Here is a 19,308-nt window from a genome sequence, read left to right as displayed (position 1 = left end):
TCGCCCAGGCTGGAGTACAATGGCACAATCTTGGCTCACTGCCTCCTGGGTTCTAGTGATTCTCCTGACTCAGCCTCTCAAGTAGCTGGGACTATAGGCATGCACTACCATGCCCAGCTAATTTTTTGTATCTTTAGTAGAGACAGGGTTTCACCAGCCTGGCCAGGCTGGTCTCAAACTCCTGACCTCGTGATCCACCTGCCTCAGCCTCCCAAAGTGCTGTGATTACAGGCATGAACCACCACGCCCAGCCTATCTGTATGATTTTAAAATAATGCTTCTTTTCTGATTATAAAGTAAGGCATGGTACCTAGAAAAAAAAATCCCATATCAGAGTCACCCATAACCTCACCTCACAGAGAACAAACTCTTAAGATTCTGTTGAATTTGCTCTAGGAGGTAAGGAGGATTGCTTAAAAACCAGCCCCAGAGGCTCTGGGTTGCCAAGCAATGAGCTCATTGAGACGAGGCACTCTTCCTTTCCCAGGCACAGCCCTGAACTTACCACCTCCCACTGGCAGAAAGCCACCAAGGCCCTCCAAGTGCCAAGCCGCTGGAGTCAGCCACCACCCCAACTGCCACCTGAACTCAAACTGCCTGGCACCTGCGGGGTCTGTTATCTGCTGCTTTATAAGAATGCCCCTCTCTGGTTCACAGGGTAGGAGAAAGGAGGAGCTGCCAGGACATAGCATGCTCCTGAGCACAGCCCTGCAGGGCATCCCACTGTGCCCCAGGGCAAGCCCACCAGGAATGGAGGACCGCTCCACTCGCCTGCTGCCGAGTTCCCTGCTCAGAGTCACACTCCCAGCTCTACACAAAATCCCATCTTTTCTCACTTTCTATGATTTTCTCTTCTCACTGCCTTTTAAAAAGTATTTTTTCAGTTTCTTATTATTTCATATACTTCCCTGTTTACATAAGCACTGAAAACAGTGTTCACATACTAAATATTCCATCATATATCATAACTTCAATCAATCCACTATTGTTGGACATTTAAGTTGTTTCACATTTTTCACAATTTAAAATAACGAAACAACAAACACCCTTACTAATCATACTTGCATTTCTGATTGTTTCCTAAAACGGGATCACTGTCTTCATGGATGTGGCTTACTTTGGAAGCACATTTCCGAATTGCTTTCCAGAAAGATTATGCCAATTTACATTTCTATCAACTATATTTGAAAGTACAGGTTGTTTCACTGCATCTTTACCAACATGATTTTTTTTAATAACCAATTTGATAAGTAGAAAACTTTTTATTACTAGTAATGCTAAACATTTTTATATGAATTGCTTATATTGATTCTGCTATAAATTGTCTTCTTGTGTAAATGCTTTTTTCTACTGTGTGTGGAGGCTTTTCTGGAGTACATGTATGGGCGTGTGTGTGTTCTGCACATTAAAGATGCCGGTAATTTGTCTATAATACGTTTGTAAATATTTCCCTGGATTGTCCTTAACATTGTAATTAAGTTTTTAAAAATGTATAATACACTCTTAATCTTTTTCTTAATGATTCCTTTCAATGCACTTGTTCTTTTCACATTACAAGATAAAACAATTATGCATCTGTGTTTTCTGGTCATTTTTTATGGGTTTTTTACATTTAATTCTCAATTCATCTGGAATTTATTTTGGTACATGCTATAAGAGCAGGATCTAACTTGACTTTTTCCTTCAAACATCCTGTTTTTCCAGTACATTCCTCATTGGTTTATGTTACTTCCATCATCATATACCAGGTTCTTATGTAGATAGGGATCTACTTGAGGATTTCTATGCCATTCTACTTTTTTTCTGATTTGTTCCAATATCATATTACTTTAATTACTATAACGTTATGAGGCATTTCAATAACTGTCAAGCCAAGTCCTTCCACATTCTTACTTGACAAAGTTTTAGTAGATATTATCTATTTGTTCTTCTCGATAAATTACAATCATTTATGACAGGTTCCCAAGAATAATTCCATTTGAGGCTGCACTGAACCTCAATGCAGTATTTGAGAAGAATTAAAAATTGTATAATACTCAATCTTGCCATTCTGGCATATGACATGTCTTTATTTCTTAAATTTTTATATCTCTCAGTAAGGTTTTTAGGTTTATTTTTTCATTCAGATTTCCTACCTTTCTTGTTTTCATTCTATTTCATTTCCCCATTATATTTATTAACCAGTAATTGCAGGGATTTAAGAAAGTATTTTCTTTGCCTTGTTTGTCCACTTTACTGAGCCTCCTTATTAAGTCCAAGTTTTTCAAGTTAATTCTGTTGGGTTCTACAGGAAATAAATCACACCTCTTATCTCAGTTCATATCTTCCTAAGTGGATCAGCCCTCAAAATACTGTCTAATCATGAAATAACAAAATATATCTGTATTTACCATATGCCAGGAACTGTTTTATGCATTTTTCATATTAGCTCATTAAATGCCTACAACCTCTAAGTACTTCCATTATTCCAATTTTACAGACACGAAACTGAGATACGGAGAGGTTAGGTAGCCTGTCCAAGGCCACACCACATCCTCAGAGGGATGCAGATTTCACATCAAGCTCTCCACCACTCTCCTGGGCTTCACTACTAATTTTGAAAAGGAATTTGCCAATACTAAGAATGACACTGGCTGATTGAGATGATTTAAAAAATAAAAGAAACCTTTGTATGCTGCAATCAAAGGAATCCTTCATTTAACAGACACTTCCTGCCTCCCATGTGCCAGACACTGTTCAAAGGCTGAAAGTGTCCTTCACTTTAAAAAATAAGATACTTTTTTCAAGACCATTCTGGCTAACAGGGTGAAACCTCATCTCTACTAAAAATACAAAAAATTAGCTGGGCGTGGTGGTGGGCACTTGTAGTCCCAGCTACTTGGGAGGCTGAGGCAGGAGAATGGCATGAACCCGGGAGGCAGAGCTTGCAGTGGGCTGAGATCGCGCCACTGCACCCCCAGCCTGGGCGACACAGCGAGACTCTGTCTCAAAAAATAATAAAAATTTAAAAAATTTAAAAAATACTTTTTAAACTTTTTAATATACATGCCAAGTTACACCCAATTTTTGTTTTGCGTCTACACAAATAAAGGTTTTCACCTTTAATCTACTGCTGGGAAGTGTTATGTTAAAAAATTTCCTAATACCCTCCGGTATGGCCCTCCTAGGTGGGATGGAAGAGATCTATAAATACCTACACACAAACAAACACACAAATAGCTTTTTTTCTCTCTACCAGATTTTAGCAATAAGGTTATCCTCTGGAGCATTCCAGTTTGCTCTCTGCTCTGGAAAAGCCCAAGGTTATTATCAGTGCCTAGAAAATCTGAACAGGTTCACTAGGTAGAATAGTCAAGCCACATAAGCCTACATTGGAGGTAATTTTTAAATGAATTTTCTAGTTTCTTGCATAGACATTGGTTATTTCGAATTTTCTGCTTCTTGGGTTGACATGGTGGTTTAAATTTTCTCAGAACAAAGTATCCATTTCAATGACATTATCTACTGTTATAGACACAAACTTCTTTTCATGTTTACATTTTCTCTATAACCATCGTTATTGTCCTCTTTCAAACTTCTAATTGTTTTTCTTCTTTCTTAGATTTACAAAAGATCGGTGCATCTTACTAGATAGCTTTCTGTTTAAGAGGCAACTCTTACATTTCTCAATAATCTTTCTACTTTTTAATCAATGTCTACTTTTAATTCTTTCATTTTTCCTACTCTCCTTATACTTTTCTTTTCCCTTTTCAGATTGCTATTATTCTTTTCAAATCTGGAGTTGACAGCTTAGTCTCAACCTATGAGTTATTTGGAAAAATACTTTTTAAATTTATAAGTGATATTTAAGATATTTGTTATTTAAAATCTATTGCTGCATTGTGTTCAGAGAATGTAAATGTAGAAGACAGTCCTTCTGATTTGAGGAGTTAGTTGGGGTTTTCTTTACGGCCTCCCCCAGAAGGTCAGTGTTTGGCAGCTGTCCGTCGATGCCGTCTGCAGCGCCCAAGCCCCGGTTCCATGTGTGTCGTGACCGCAGCCCCTGAAGCCAGGGCCTGGCATTTTGCTCAGTGTTTCACCCATGCACCAAGCACAGCGCCTGGCAAGTAGTCATCAGTCAATAAACACGGGTTAGCTGGAATTAATTGATTAACTCTAATGACTAGATGAGCGAGTGTGTTTAGGTCTTTCAGGAACACTCATCTGCCCTGATGTGTGTCACATTCTTCCCCTGAGCTTTTCCTGTAGCGTTCTCAGCCCTCCAACGGAACATGTGCCTCTCACCTCAGGAAAGTGCTCCGGGCGTCTCTCTGGTGGTGATTTCTGTCTGCTTCTTTAGAAACAACGAAGATTTCTTAGCAAAGAGTGAGGCTGAAATGCAGCGGGGGACTGAGAGAGGCATGGGGTGCCGGGGGCAGGCGCTTGTACCCACGTGCCGCGCGGCTGGCCAGAGCTGCTCTGTAGCTGCCATTTCCCGTGCACTGCGTGTCCACTGGGCACAGCCACCACGCCAGAGAAGTCACCATACGTTACAACAGATGCCCGCCCCCCACAAGCACCCTGGTGAGCGAAAGCACAAGACCATGTGAGCAAGCCAGCTTTTGTGATCACCATCTTTCCTCGGGGACCCACTCACCTCTCAGGACTGTCAAAAGAAACTCGAGAAAATGTTTGGGTGAAATCACAGTGCCTCTGGGCACAAGCCCAGCAACACAATTCTGAGAACATCAGCACATTTTCAGTCATATCCCACACCTCCTACCTGTCCTTGCCACTTCCATTCTTCAGATTCACGTCTGTGCCATTAGAAACTAGGATTTTCACAAGCCTAAAGGAAACAAACTGAACTGTAGCTAGATAAGTCACTTTGATCACTCATCACCCACAATAGTCCAGTCAAAAAAGAATAACACAGCATCCAAGATGTCTCTTTGCAACAGTTTCTTCTGCACCTTCAGAAGCCAGGTGGTTTTAAAACCAGGCACCATGAAACCAGAAAACCACCTCTTCAATCCAAAAACATAGGCTTTTACCTTTGACACAAGTTACTCACTAAAATCAAATAAAAGCACGTGAAACAAATTGGGCTGCCAAAATAATTCACTGTCCTTTGAATGGCCATTTTTTAATATATTCTTAAATGGTAGCATTTAATGAAAAAACATTTATGTTTTTTTCAAATGGCATTTAATTAAGATATAAATGAAAATAAGGTATTTCTATTAATACTTATCTCTGTGTGGAATAGATAATGAGAGTATATCTGTGAAAATTATATCTTAGCAACCTAGCAGAAAGTTTTCCAGAATATCCCTTTTTAAAAAGAAAAATTCAAATTCCAATAACCAGTTTTCCAAGAACATAAAAATATATTGCATGTAATTAAATGGCTACCCCTCTTCCTCAACATATGATTTACATTCTCTCCTGCATATTGTATAACTTTATGATTACAACAGCGGGATTTTTAAGCCATCGCATGGTACGGACGGTTTGGGAGACAGAAAAGAAACTGGGTTCCTCCATGGCCCTTTTTCCTCCCATCCTTATCCTGACCAGCGCCTCTGAATAAAACAAAAAGTTAAATCCCCAAGAGAGATTAAAAAAAAAAAAAAAGAAGAGCCATACCTGGTGTATCCTTTCTGGGCAGCAACCATCAGAGCAGTAAAGCCAAACTTATTGGGAACATCAACCTTAACATGGCTTGGGAAAGACAGAGAAAAGAGATGAGCATGCTCAGTACAGCCACTGCAGAGTCAAAGCCAGTGGTTCTCGTGGGGCTCAGGTGGCTAAAATGACTCATTTTACTGAAAATTCCAATTTCTTTGGGGCCATTAAATCTTTTCTTGTCTTAGACTGCTAAGAATCTTCTAAACTATATGCCTAATATTCTACAAGATTCAAATGCATAATAAAAGAGAAAACTACTGTAATTTCACTTAAAATATGCACACTTTAGCTCAAAGCCATCGTGCCATCAGATGTAGCTCTCTTAGATGAACACAGCTCTTTTAAGATAGCTGAGGACAGTATCTTCACTGCTGACTCTCAGCTCCACCGAACATGAGTTTGTTTTGGTGGAGACTCGAGCTTTCTCCTTGCCTCCCATCTCACCTACTGGGTAGAGAACAGTCCTGTTCAGGGAAGAAAGCGGAGGTCTTCACGCACATTCTCCAGTGCAGCAGCTTTGGCTTTTTGTGGGAACCTTCTCTGAAGAGCTCCAAATTACAGAGCCATAATTCACAAATGACTTGTCTGCTAGGGCACTCAAAACTATTGATTCAAAAAGAACCTAGGTAACATCATCTACTTTTCATGTAGGAGGCAGCTTCAAACACCTCATCTGCAGCAGCAATATTCACCATTTTCCCTCTAGTGTTATATCAGCCTTTTAAATTAGAAAGCAGTTGATTTGGCGATTCCCTCGTTTCATCAGAAATTAGACATGGGCATCTGGGGGTGAAATTTGTCTAAATGCTGTGACTTATAAGCAAGATACAGAAATCATTTCTGGGAAGAAAATATGATACCCAGCCTTGTAATTTCCTTTTACGATTTCTATTACACGATTACAAAATATAACATTTACATGGGGCTTCACAAGCATCTTTATTAACTATGGTTTATTAACTCACACCAGTCACCTGAGATCCATTTTGGAGGCAGTTTCAAAGGCATGGGAATTTTTAGGAAAACAAAATGAAGCTACTGCATGTATTTCTATGCACTTTATAGGCATGGGGAAAAAAAAAAGACTGACAGAGTTCTCTCACCCTCCTTGAAGTATTCGGACAAGCAAATCTTCATCATTCACATTAACAGCCCGATGCAAGTGCTCGCTACTTATGGGCTCTCCTGGAGAAACGAGATGGAAGGCAGTCATCCAGAACATCAAGAAAGGAGACTCCTTCCCACCATCTTCCTCCTGTGGCCTTCAGGGGATCATCTCCAGGAAGGCACTTGGCTATTTCTGTAAGTATATCTTACATTTCCTACTCAACTGCTTCTTTTACCGAAAAAGACCTTGTTTTCACATGTTAACACAGCATCCAAGATGCCTCTTTGCAACCGTTTCTTCTGCACCTTCAGAAGCCAGCTGGTTTTCACATATTAAGAGAACATTTTGACTGACCTAAGGGCTTGGGACATTTTCAAGTTATAAAGTATTGCTTTGTGAATGTTATTTTGATATTTGGAAATAATCCTTTCAGATTTCATAAGACTTAATAAATGTCTCCTACAAGCAAGGAAAACCTCAGCAACTGTCACAACATGCTAGTTTCATTGGCCAAAGAGATGTTAAACTATTTTGAAAAAAAAAAAAAAAAGGACAAAGTGCTCTAACATTTGAAATTAAAATTTTCAGTTCTTCCCAGGAATGTGACATACATGTTGGCCTTGTCTTCTCTGAGCGTGTGGGGTCAGGGGGCTTCTACCCACAGGGAGGTGGGGAGCACCAGGAGAAAACTCAATTAGGGGAGAGAGCTTGCCAAGCGGAGCAGACCCAGGAGTCCAGAAGCCTAAAAGAACAATGGGCCGCAGTCGGGGAGGGCATCCTCTGCACAGGGGACATCAGCTCCACAGCAAAGCCAACAGGCAGGTGGGCAGCACATATAGAGGGAGAGTAAAGGGCTAGGAGAAGCCGCCCATCTTTCTAAGAGTTTCTGGTTTCATTTGTTCCTTATTCTACACCTTCTAATTTTAAAAAGGATCACGATTAGGCTTAAATGAAATACCAGTGAAGCACTTGGAATAGCACCTGGCACATCGTAAGTACCCAGCACACGCCTGTTGTTGGGGTGACAGTAGCAGCAGCTGCCATCGTGAGTGGATACAGCCCCACCACCTCTTAAGTTCTCCAAATGTACGCCCAGCCCCTCACCCACGCGTGGCAAGCGTTCGAGTTTATAATCCCTGGTCTAAATAACCTCAAAGGTCTCATTCATTCATTCAACAAACCTAAGTAATGTACATACCAAGTCCTGTGCTAGGCTCTGGAGGGATAGCATGAAAAGAGCTAACCATTAGCTCCCATGCTCCCTTCCACTGTAGTGCCCGCTTTCAGCCCGTTATTATTCTAAACCTGAAAGAAAATATCAACTCCTGCCCCATTCTCCCCCACTGTACCCTACACTGCCTCCTGGGGCTCACCCACCCTCCCTCTTATAGTCTGGCCTCAGAGAGATCAGCTTGCCTCCCTCTTCCTGCTCCTTATGGTAGAAAATCTCTCTGGGATGCCAGTTCCTGGGCCTAGGAGACACTTTTTCTTTGGGTTTCCTTGGAGGGTTTCAGTGGTGCCAAGTGAGTTGGGCAATGTACAAACTGGGAAAACAGTGAGACAGGAGAATAAAGGGATTTCTCCCAGAATGATCTTTAGCCGATACCTTTTCCTTTCTTTCGTAAAAATAAATTTATGCCAAGTTTAAATTATTTTGAAATAGCAATTTTGTCTGCTAGAGCTTGCCAATCTCTTACAGACTTTTTTTTAGCCACATTATACTTCCTTTTCATCATTACATACAATTTTTAGATCAAAAGTGTCAAATAAAAGTCGCACGATGACCTGTCAAAGGCCAAGGCTCACAGCTGTCCCTGGCCTTCTAAGGCAGGTCATGCTGTGCCCAGTGGTTTCACTAGTAGGGCTTAGGAAGGAGGCAGGGTTTTATACCCCAGAGGACATCTGGCAATGTCTGGTGACATCTTTGGGTGCCACAACTAAGGACACTGGCATCTAGAGGACAGAGGCCAAGGAAGCTGCTAAGCATCCCTGGTGTGCAGTACAGCCCCCCACAACAAGGAACCATCCAGTCCCCAAAGGTCAGTAGTACCAAAGTTGAGAACCCTGGGCTAGATTAATAAGGACTTAAAATCATCATGTGTTTCATGTACACTTTAGATGGATGAACTAAACCCATAGACCGTTTCCCTTTCTGTTGCTAACCAGAAGAGTGTGGTATGTTTATAAAAGTCTTTGTTATCCCATTAATAGGCCCCATGTTCTCCTAATCTCAAACTTCAGCTGCCACTAAAACATAAAAACAAGTCATTTGGATAAATCAATTATAACAACATATAAAGCTCATTCTATTTCTACTAAGTTGTACAATGTGTAGTATCCTAAATCAAATCCTATGAATTAAGCTGTATGTAGGCTTTTTACACAGTGCTTTTAAAATTCTCCTCCAAACCATAAGACTGGGAGTCAGAAAGGCTAAGTTGTCCAAGGTTGCCCAGTTAGGAGAGGGCAGCATCAGAGCCAAGACCAAGTCTTCCATGAGGCCCACTCGTTCCCTTTAGTATTTAGTAAATGCTGCAGTACTGACCAATTCACTATATGCTTCCACTCTTACTAAATTCTGCAGACAGATGAACATCTTAAGTAAATGTGATCCTCCCCCAGTGTTAAAAGAAAGGGGATGCCTAAAAATCTTCCAAAAAGTGCTAACTGCTTGAGATGTTAGGGAAAGTTCTAAGGGCACACCCCCAACCACCTCTCTCCACCGTCCCTATCTACTCCACAGCCTCCATCTTACCGAACAGCAAGGCTCTCCCGGGGGGGACACTTCCTGGCGCATCCTAACCAGGAAGCTCTGCAGCATGCAAAGGTTGGAAAATGAAACAAGCTCACTGCGCCTGTAGCAAAGACCAGGGCTTTCGGTATTAGGATATAATAAATGTAATGCCAATTCCAGCTTCCACAGGAGGTAATGAGCACTTCACAGCTTACTCTGAGAACAAAGGGACACCTCAAAGACAGAAGAGAGGGGAATTGACATAATTGTTGCTCAGTCCTTGCTTGCTGAGCAGTGACCACCGTTCCAGGGTGTGAGAGCTCTTTCTCAGCGTTCACTCCTTAGCTGTCCTCACGCTACTACCAAGAGTGAAAGGAGGGACTGAGGATTACACTGGAACCTGTGTGAAGCAACAGAGGCACAAAAACGTCTCCATTTACATGAATTTGACAAAGAAACAGAAAAAGAAAAGGCCCTTGTTTGCAGTGCACAGCAATTCTTCCTACTCCCACTATAGGCAGGAGTCCTGAGGAACAGAGAGGAAATTCCAGGGTGAACAGAATGTTCCATTCCTCCCACCCCTGAATCCTTCAAGATTTTGTGGGCCTGGCCCAAGGGAATGCCATCAGTAAGTGCAATTGAATATTTTTAAAAGGCCGGCTGTGGCTCTGCAGGTTTGTTTTTCTAGTGTTTACCCTGAATGTTGCAATTGCAAATATCAAACTGATCCTGCCTATAGTGAGGATGTAAGCCCATGCGTTCATCTGAGCAGGATGGAACTCACCAGTCAGGCCCAGGTGAGCAGGGACACTGATGAGGAGAAGGGCAGAGAAGGGCAGAGCAGGGCAGAGCAGGGCAGAGCAGGGCAGAATGGTCTTGAGGAAGCCATCGTTCATATTCTTTAAGAGGGTTATTTAGCTGCAGATGTACCTGCAGATATTATAATATGGTGATAACACCTTTCTTGGTGGAATTTTAAGTCTTTATTAAAAGCACTGAATAAATCACGAGCTCATTGGAGAAGATATTTGCCAATTAACCAGTAGCAGCTGTTTTTCTTTCTTTATAAGGGCCCAACTGATTAAAATTGTATGCCTCATTTAAGCAAGAATCTCGTGTACTTTACCTGGGGGAAAAAAAAAGGCTGTGCATTCTTTATTCAAACAAAGTGCATGCCTCTGTGATTCATTAAAACACTCTCAAACTGAATGCAAATTATCACCACACAGAAGCATTTGCACTTGCTCTGTATCATGTGCACATTTTCAGTTCTTTGTTTAGCATGATCTGCCTCCTTAGGAGAATCTGCTTTGGATATTATAAATATATAACAATAGCATAAGGGAACTGCAGCCAGCCCGCAGAGCCAAGAGCCTTCCCCAGCTAGGAGGAGGAGGACACCTGATCCTCACCAACCAGTCCAGCCCCCTGGGGCTGAGAAGGCTTCCTGGCTGCAGGCAGTGATGCTATTATCTGGCAGTGAAATGGTCAGGATCACTCCCCCAACACACACACACACACCCCCACCCCTGGTCACCACCACACTCATCCCTGCAGGAGGCCTCATCTAATTAGTCATGGAAACCATGGGGCTGTAAGGACAGACGCCTTGCACCAGCTCTCCATGGCTGCCTCTGGAGCCAGCTCAGTGGGAAGAAGGCACATCTGGCCCACAGGCACAGCCTGATATGGTTTGGCTGTGTCCCCACCCAAATCTCATCTTGAATTGTAGCTCCCGTAATTCCCATGTGTCATGGGAGGGACCTGGTGGGACATAATTGAATCATGGGGGTGGGTCTTTCCCATGTGGTTCTCATGATAGTGAACTAAGTCTCATAAGATCTGATGGCATTATAAAGGGAAATTCCCCTGCACATGCTCTCTCTTGCCTGCCACCATGAAGACATGCCTTTCCTTCTTCTTTGCCTTCCACCACGGTTATGAGGCCTTCCCAGCCATGTGGAACTGTGAGTCCATTAAACCTCTTCCTTTATAAATTACCCAGCCTCAGGTATGTCTTTATTAGCAGCATAAGAACACACTAATAAACAGCCCTTCCTAAAAGAGCTCCAAATGGTATGCCAACCCCATGTAAACTCAGGCCAGGAGGGCCAAAAGCCCCTGCGCTGGCTTTGATGTGCCATTAAGAGGATGCTAGAGGCCACCTGAAGCCCACCATGGAAGGCTGCAGAACCAACCATATTTACCCTCACGTGGAAGGTTCGGGTGAACTCTCACTGGCCAGTGGAAAACTAATACATCTCCCAACAAACATAAATGAAACCTGAGAAAATCAGTGTTTCTTTTCATACTCTTAATTCTGCCACTGGTCCTTAATTTTCACCCATCCATCCATCCATCCATCAAGGATCTTCTTTTTTTTAGAGAAAGGGTCCTGCTCTGTTGCCCAGGCTGGAGAGTTCAGTGGTGCCACCATAGCTCACTGCAGCCTTGAACTCCTGGGCTCAAGCGATCCTCCTGCTCGGGCCACACGCACACACGCTGACTTATTTATTAAGGATCTCCCACAAGCTAAAGATGGCCAACCCATCACCCACCCTTTTGGAGCCCACAATGTAGGTGGGAGACCAAAAGATAGACAAACACTTAAGAGAAGATGCAAGAAGTGTTCATAAAGGTGGGGGAATACTGCTCTGTACCTGGAGAGGAGGGAAAGCATGTGACAGAGGAGGGGTAAGCCACATGAGGCATCGCCCCCACCGCGCTTGCCCATGGAGCAGACTCAGTGAGCACAGCAATGAAGTGAGTGCTCCAGGGAGGAGGGGCAGAGGTGGGGGACTGCGGAGTGGCAGAAGGCCTGTGGGCAGTGGGGACAGCAAGAGGATGGGAGGGAACAGAAGGGTAGCCTGGGACGGCGTCCTGGCTGGGGTTGCCCGGAGAGTCTCTGTTCATACGCCTGGCTCCCTTTGCCACCTCTTCCTCCTACCCCTTCTCCTGCACGCCCTCTGCCTTCCTTCAGCACACAGAGCTCACGTTCTGCCATCTTTGCTTTCTCATAAGAACCCGAGAGGTAAGTATGTTCCATATAACAGCAAATATTCTCAGCACTGCCGGATGAAGCAACAAGCCCTCTTTCTTAACCTGAATCCCCAGAGTTGACCATTTCACATCAGAAGTCTCCTCTGAAATTGTGTTTTTCACAGTTAAACTCCCAGTTTGCTAAACTCAGATCCTGTCCCCTAATGCCAGCTCTGCAACTGAAGGTACCACAGCTCAAAAGCTGAGTTAACTTTAGTCTACACAAAAATTGTCATGAAGAAATGCCTAAAGGACACAGTTGAAAGCCACGGAAAGCACATACCTCCAAGCCAAATGCTACCCGGACTAAAACGGAAAAACAGCTTTACTCACAAAAGGAAGGCTTCCTTTGTGCAGCTGAAAAATTACTCACCTGTGTCTTCAGTGGGTGGACCGTGGAGAACACTTGTGACCATCCTAATTTTTACAATGTTCTTGCTCAGAGATGGTCCTGGACACAGCATCTTTAAAATGCTTTAAAATACCAACCTCAGAAACAACCTTAAGACTCAGCTGGCTGAAGGGCTCAGAGGTCTCCATGTGGGGCTCTCCCTTGCGGGGTTCCCCATGGATGCAGCAGCACTGTTCGTTCTCCCTCACTCACCATGACCCCAGGAATCGGGTTTGTGTGGCGAGTTAAGACGCACACCCTGGGGTTGTCTAAAATGGACAAGACGCTGGATGGAGCTGCTCCCCCGAGGACGCTCAGGCAGGCGGCCTGCTTTGTTGCGTGGGGACGCTTAGGCTTACCCAGCCCACATCCCTGCGGCCCATTTCCTAAGCAAGGTGACTCTACCCTTTTGTGCTGAATGGCTACTGACAGGACAGTTTTGACACAAAAATAGCTCTCCCAGTTTGTGAAAGCAGAATTAGACTTCCCTGACATTACAAGTTATGGCAAAGGCCCAACTAGTAAATACTGTTGCAGTGTTTAAAAATGGTATCATTCCTGCTTCTGGTAAGGCCGAACAAGAGGCAGAACATTTTCATCTCTAAATTGCTTGTCATCTCCATTGATCTAGAGACAGGTGAGCATGGAGAGGCTGAATACTCACTGGTCGTAGACACTGAGACGAGTGGGCTGTACTCACACTCCCCAGAGGGGCTGGTGACCTTCAGGCGAAATCTGTACAGCGTCCTTGGTTCCAGACCTTCAACAACATGCTTCGTTGCATATCCCCTAGACAGGAGGAGATAAACATGCTGACAACACCAGGTAGCTTAATCTGCACTCTCTGATAAGACACGAGAAGAGCAGGTGGAAGTGATGTTCCTTCTATTTCCAGGACACAGCTGATGGATCCTGCTTTGCTGAACTCCTAGAGAATGAAGGACAAGTCCCACATGGCACCTCTATCCCTACCCAGCAGGTGCCCTCTGTCCCATAGGGCCTAGTCTGGGGCCTGACACATAGCCAGCATGCCGTTTTGTACTTTGGATAATCACGTTAACTGTGACATTTGTCCTCAAGTGACAAAGTTTTATGTTTGAAAGATAAGACAGGCAGTCAAATTGTATATATGTAATTTTCAAGTGGTGGCCATCTAGTGGTGGGGGCTGTGAGGCTAATACATGGCTGCATAACTATTGCAGGCAAAATACCACTGCAGGGAAAGGACTGAAGAAGTCACATGCAAGATTGCTCGCAGCCCGTGAGCAACTTCCAGTAGAGCTGGGAGCTCACGCAGCGCACAGAAGACAATGCTAACATCATGCCCCATGGTCAAGTTAATCTTAGGAATGTTTGTGGGAAATGGATGCTGAGCACTTCTGGGATAGAAATCTGATGAGAGACTCACGATGGAAATCCACACACCTCCAGAGGGAAGCAGGACTGAGTCTAAACATTTGCGGCCTGCAAAATGAGCACCAAGAAATGCAGAGCTAGGTAGTTTGCCTGGCTGCTCAGAAGATGCTGGGACCCAGCGCAAGTGCTAAGATAGGACCCCACCCTCTGCTTGTGAGGTAGGTCCCAGGAGCCTGGCTTTGAGCCATGCATTCTACAATATCAGGTCTCCAAAAGTTGACAGAGCTGTACATATTTCCCAATATTACCCAAAACCTCTATGTTACCCATTTCTCCGTTCTGCCAACATTCTTTTCTGACTAAACTCCATGTATCCCTTTTCAAATCCTATCTCAAAATTTTTCTTTTCTTCTACTCAAAGGCTTGGTGTCATTTCCAGCTCTTACTTCTTTCCTGCTTCAACACTTAATCCAGTTCTTCTCCTCCTCCCTTGGACCATTCTCCATAGCTCCTTAGATGCCGAGGTTACCACTGTTTCCCTCCAGATTTTTTTTCCTGTCTCTAGTTTTTACTTTTATTCTCAATAGATCCTCCAAAGATACCACAACCATTCTTTGGGATTCACAACTAATTTTTCAAGGATGTTTATATGCAACTAAATATTTATACATCGATTCCATTCCATACAACTCAACAAGTATATCTAGTGTATCTAGCGCCCATTATTTGCAAGGTGTTGGAACAGGCTGGGATGCAGCCCTGCACCAGCTCAGGGCCAAAATGAACCTGTCAACACTAAGTTGAACCCAACTTCCTACTGATGGGGTGGCAAGAAGAGGGGCAGTCAAGGACAGTGAAGAAGGGTCAGCTGAGCAAGGGTGAAATGACAGTGCTGGAGTTAGTATCACTAATAAACATAAACACCTGAAAACCTGCCTTCAGATCTGGGCCACGTGGGTGAGCTAACACCTCACCTAATCATCAAACATCCTTGCCCACTCACTCCCAGCCCCCACCGGATTCTTTGCCCCGAAGGATGAGACATGGCACTAAGTGTGTGGCTAAAGAACAGACCCAACACTTGCCCTAGAGGGAGGAGTATTCCCAAAGGAGAACCCAGAAGGTCTTCTTCTAAGTTCCTTCTGCCAAACTCATCCATCAAACAAGTAATTCCCCCACTGAGGAACAGGCATGGGGCAGGAACAGGTACTTGAGGAACAGGTACAGGGCAGAGGGAGTGAGGTGCCAGGAGAGTGTCCTCTGGTAGAGGTATCTCTGATGTCAAGTGAGAAATGGCATAAAGGACTTCCATGACAGACAGGCAGATGTCTTCCAGGCGGTCTGAGAAAGGACTTCCCAGGAGGGCTGAAAGAACACACAACGCCTGGGAAAGTCAGGTTCTAGGTGCTCTCACTGTGGCGAGAGTCAGGGTGCAGAACAGTCTGGCACGTCCAGGAAAGAGGTGCCTCCGTGAAATCTGGAGACAACTCTAATATCATAACTCTAACATCTAACAGAATCTTTTTTTGAAAACTGAAAAACATTTACAAAGACCTTCTTCACTTGATGTTTCTGTCCTTTGTTAAAATGTGAAATTTCAAGGTAAAATCAAATACTGAACGTTCATTGATCCTGTTTTTGCATCACAAAGTTACTTCAGGCACCAAATCTAAATGACTTCTTGGGTGTAGCACCAGCAGAACCAAGAAAAAGACTAAGCACATTAAAGCACCTCTGACCACGTACGTGTCTCTGCCTCCCTGCTCTGTGTGCTGGTGGATTCAGCCGCCTAACTGACATCATCTTTGCTAGAAACACATTTCTCTTCACCTAAAAGAAGCCAAATGAGCTGGAAATCAAGCTGGCCTCCACAGTCTCTACTATCCCTGCAGGAACATGCTCCTCTCCCCACAGAGTTAAGGCCGAGCTCCTCTCCCCTTGAACAGGACGGAAAGTGGTGGAAGTGAATCAGTACAGCTCTGGGTCTGGGTCTTAAGATGCCCAGAAGTTTCTGCTTCTCCTTGCTTGGAAGCTGGCCACCATGTAAAGAAGTTCAACTTTCCTGTTGGAGAAAGAGGCCACCTAGTAAGACAGAGTCAGTGGAAGATCCAGACCACAAAGGAGATGAAGAAGCCCAGCCAGCCTCCTATTGTCCTGGCCGTCCCAGCTGATGCATCTCACATGGGTGAAGCCATTTGGTTCTTCCAGCCCCAAGAGAGCTGCAACAGTCAAGACCACATGGGGCAGAAACAAGCCATCAACACTCTAGCCAAATTACAGATCATCAGCAAACACATGACTGTTTCTGCTGTAAGCCGCTCAGTCTGGGGCTGGTTTGTTATGCAGCAGGTAACTGAGATAGTATGTATCAACAAAAAAGAAACTGTAGGAAAGACAATGAAGAAATAAAGCCAACGGCATTACAAAAACTTTTCCATCAAGAAACCGAGAAGTAGATAAGTGTTAAAAATCGATATAAATACATGTACCATAAAAGTAAAAGCTCTAAAACCAAGATAAATATTCAGAAAAACCACCAGAGCTAAAAAGTAATAATTTTTTTAAAACTAAAATGTATCAGCCTGGCACAAAGGAGTCTTATGAGTAGGTAGATTTTGATGTTAAATGAAAATACGTCCATGAATACTTAGATATTTGGGTCACAGAAACTGAGCCCTCAACAATGTGTGGCATCTGAAAAGACCTTTGCCTGTAATCCCAGCACTTTGGGAGGCCGAGGCAGGTGGATCACGAGGTCAGGAGATTGAGACCATCCTGGCTAACATGGTGAAACCCCATCTCTACTAAAAATACAAAAAAACTAGCCAGGCGTGGTGGCGGGCGCCTGTAGTCCCAGCTACTCGGGAGGCTGAGGCAGGAGAATGGCGTGAACCCGGGAGGTAGAGCTTGCAGTGAGCCGAGATCGTGCCACTGCACTCCAGCCTGGGCGACACAGCGAGACTCCGTCTCAAGAAAAAAAAAAAAAAAAAAAAAACACACACACACACACACACAAAAAAAAAAACACAAAAAAAACAAACAAAAAAAAAGAAGTTCAATGAGAATCTAATGGCCAAGCCTCGCCGGAATTCAGTGCAAGGTGTCAGAGACTTAGCATAGTATTAGACCAAAACAAAACTAGAAGTGGTCCCAATAAAATCCAATATTGCTAAATATCATAAGGTCACCCTGAAGCAAACAGTACCTCCATAACCCCTGGAAAGGGAAATAACGCAACTGTGTTAGAAACCAGATGTTACCGAGCACACTTGTGAAAGGCTGAAGACTCTTGCATCACTAGAGATGGCTCCAAAGAGGACAAAAAACACAGCAGGGACCCAGGACACAACTGCCCCCCAGGGTACTCTACAGTGATGACAATGCAGGCACAGGGAGGACTCACAAGGGCAGTTCATTGAATCCATGGAGAAGCGCAACTTTACCTAGACATGACAGCTGAAAAAATAAATGAATCTTAGAACTATTTCCACAGTAGAGGAAAGTCTACAAAAATGTGAAGCATAGCCTTGTTTTTGTTATCAGTCAACAAGCAAATGTTTGATTCAAGAGCTGAGCAAATATGAAACATAAGCAGCTAAATATTGAAAAGCCCAAAGACTCAGTTACCAGACTTCCCTTTCTTCTCTCCACTCCCTCCTTCAGAACTCCAATTCAGCCTCATGCTGATGACTCTGGAGTCTGTCTCTCCAACCCAGACCCCTTTCCCTGGCCCTTGATATCCCCCAACTGCCTCCTTGACATCTTGGCTTGGGTGTCTGATACTTTCAAACTGATCTTCTACTCCACCCACAGTCTTCCCCATCTCTGTTATTATAGTTGCTCAGGCCAAACCCTGGGTGCCTCCTGTGAAAGGCTGGATTGTTGTTTAGAGACACGAGGTGCCCTCCCCCAAGGATCCTACCTCCTCACCCTACTGAACTCAGACATGGCTGCGTGTCTTGCTTTCAGCAATGAAGTAGACGCAGAAGTGAAGTATGTCATTCTGGGTGGAAGCTTCAAGAAACAGCGTGCCATGCTCTCTCCCCTGCTACAGTGACTGACAATGTTCAGGCAGAGGCTGCTGCACTGGCCTGGGCTGCAGGAGGAGGACAATGCAGGATGGAGCCCTGGCCCAGCCACGGTGGGCATGGTGTGTGGGAGGGAATTGCTGCTGCCATAAGCCACTGAGACTGTGACACTTATGCTTCAGGCAGCATCACTTGGCCTGTGCTGGCTGTCACATATCCCTTGACCATCCTCTCTCTCTCTCACATCCCACATCCCGTCCACCAGCAAGTTCTTAAATCCATCTTTAAAGCATATCCTGCATCGTCCCACTTTCCACCGTTGTGCTGTCCTCCCACCTAAACTGTTTCGAAAATTTCCCCGTCAGTCCTCCCTGCTGCTTGCTGCCTGGCCGCCCTACGGCCTGTTCCCAACTCAACAGCCAGAGGGATCCTTGTAAAACACAAGCCAGATCACGCTTCTCAGCTTCACAATCTCCAGTGGCTTTCCCTGCCTCTCTCAGAGTAAGCCAGAGTTCTCCCAATAACCTTCAAGGCCCAGGCAGTAACCTCTCATGACCCAGCTGCCCTCACCCCCATTACTTTCCTCCTTGTTCCCTCTGTTCCTCAACGCTCCTGGGACCCGCCGAGTACACTTGCACCACCAGGCTTTCTCACCTGCCCTTTGCTCTGTCTGTGAGTTTCTTCCCCCCGATAGTGGCAAGGCTCCAGGTATCCTTGCTTCAGACCTACTCAGAAGTTACCTTCTTAGTGAAGACTTCCCCACCTCTACCCCAGGCCCTCAATTTTTCCTATGCTGCTGCCCCTTAGTACATATTGCCTGCTGACTACCGATTTTTACTTATGTATCTTATTTATTGTGTGCCTTCCTCATCACGAGGGAGGAATTTTTTCCCAGTGCCATATCCCCAGCATCCGCAGCAGTGTCTGACACATGGCAGACACTCAGTAATACACACTGATGGAATAAATTCAATGCATGGCA

The 19,308-nt window shown here is 44.3% G+C and overlaps 1 protein-coding gene across 5 annotated transcripts in view; it reads right to left on the bottom strand.

Moving 5' to 3' along the window:
- The window catches only part of FANK1 (fibronectin type III and ankyrin repeat domains 1), a 126,579-nt gene that overhangs the window by 7,511 nt on the left and 99,760 nt on the right, over window positions 1-19,308 (bottom strand). For 4 of the 5 annotated variants that reach the window (XM_038009699.2, XM_007964376.3, XM_038009701.2 and 1 more), the window contains exons 3-6: window positions 13,607-13,731; window positions 6,774-6,855; window positions 5,629-5,703; window positions 4,763-4,828 (exon numbers count right to left, since the gene is read on the bottom strand). In XM_038009699.2, the coding sequence (XP_037865627.2) occupies window positions 4,763-4,828; window positions 5,629-5,703; window positions 6,774-6,855; window positions 13,607-13,731 (348 nt within the window). Of the gene's footprint in view, window positions 1-4,762; window positions 4,829-5,628; window positions 5,704-6,773; window positions 6,856-12,924; window positions 13,003-13,606; window positions 13,732-19,308 lie in introns of all 5 variants that reach the window. The other variant, XM_038009702.2, reaches the window with a different exon arrangement.

This window comes from Chlorocebus sabaeus, chromosome 9 (assembly GCF_047675955.1).
Source record: "Chlorocebus sabaeus isolate Y175 chromosome 9, mChlSab1.0.hap1, whole genome shotgun sequence".
NCBI lineage: Eukaryota > Metazoa > Chordata > Mammalia > Primates > Cercopithecidae > Chlorocebus > Chlorocebus sabaeus.
The sequence above is the reverse complement of the archived record's forward strand: the minus strand, read 5'-3'. Positions and strand labels throughout refer to the sequence as shown.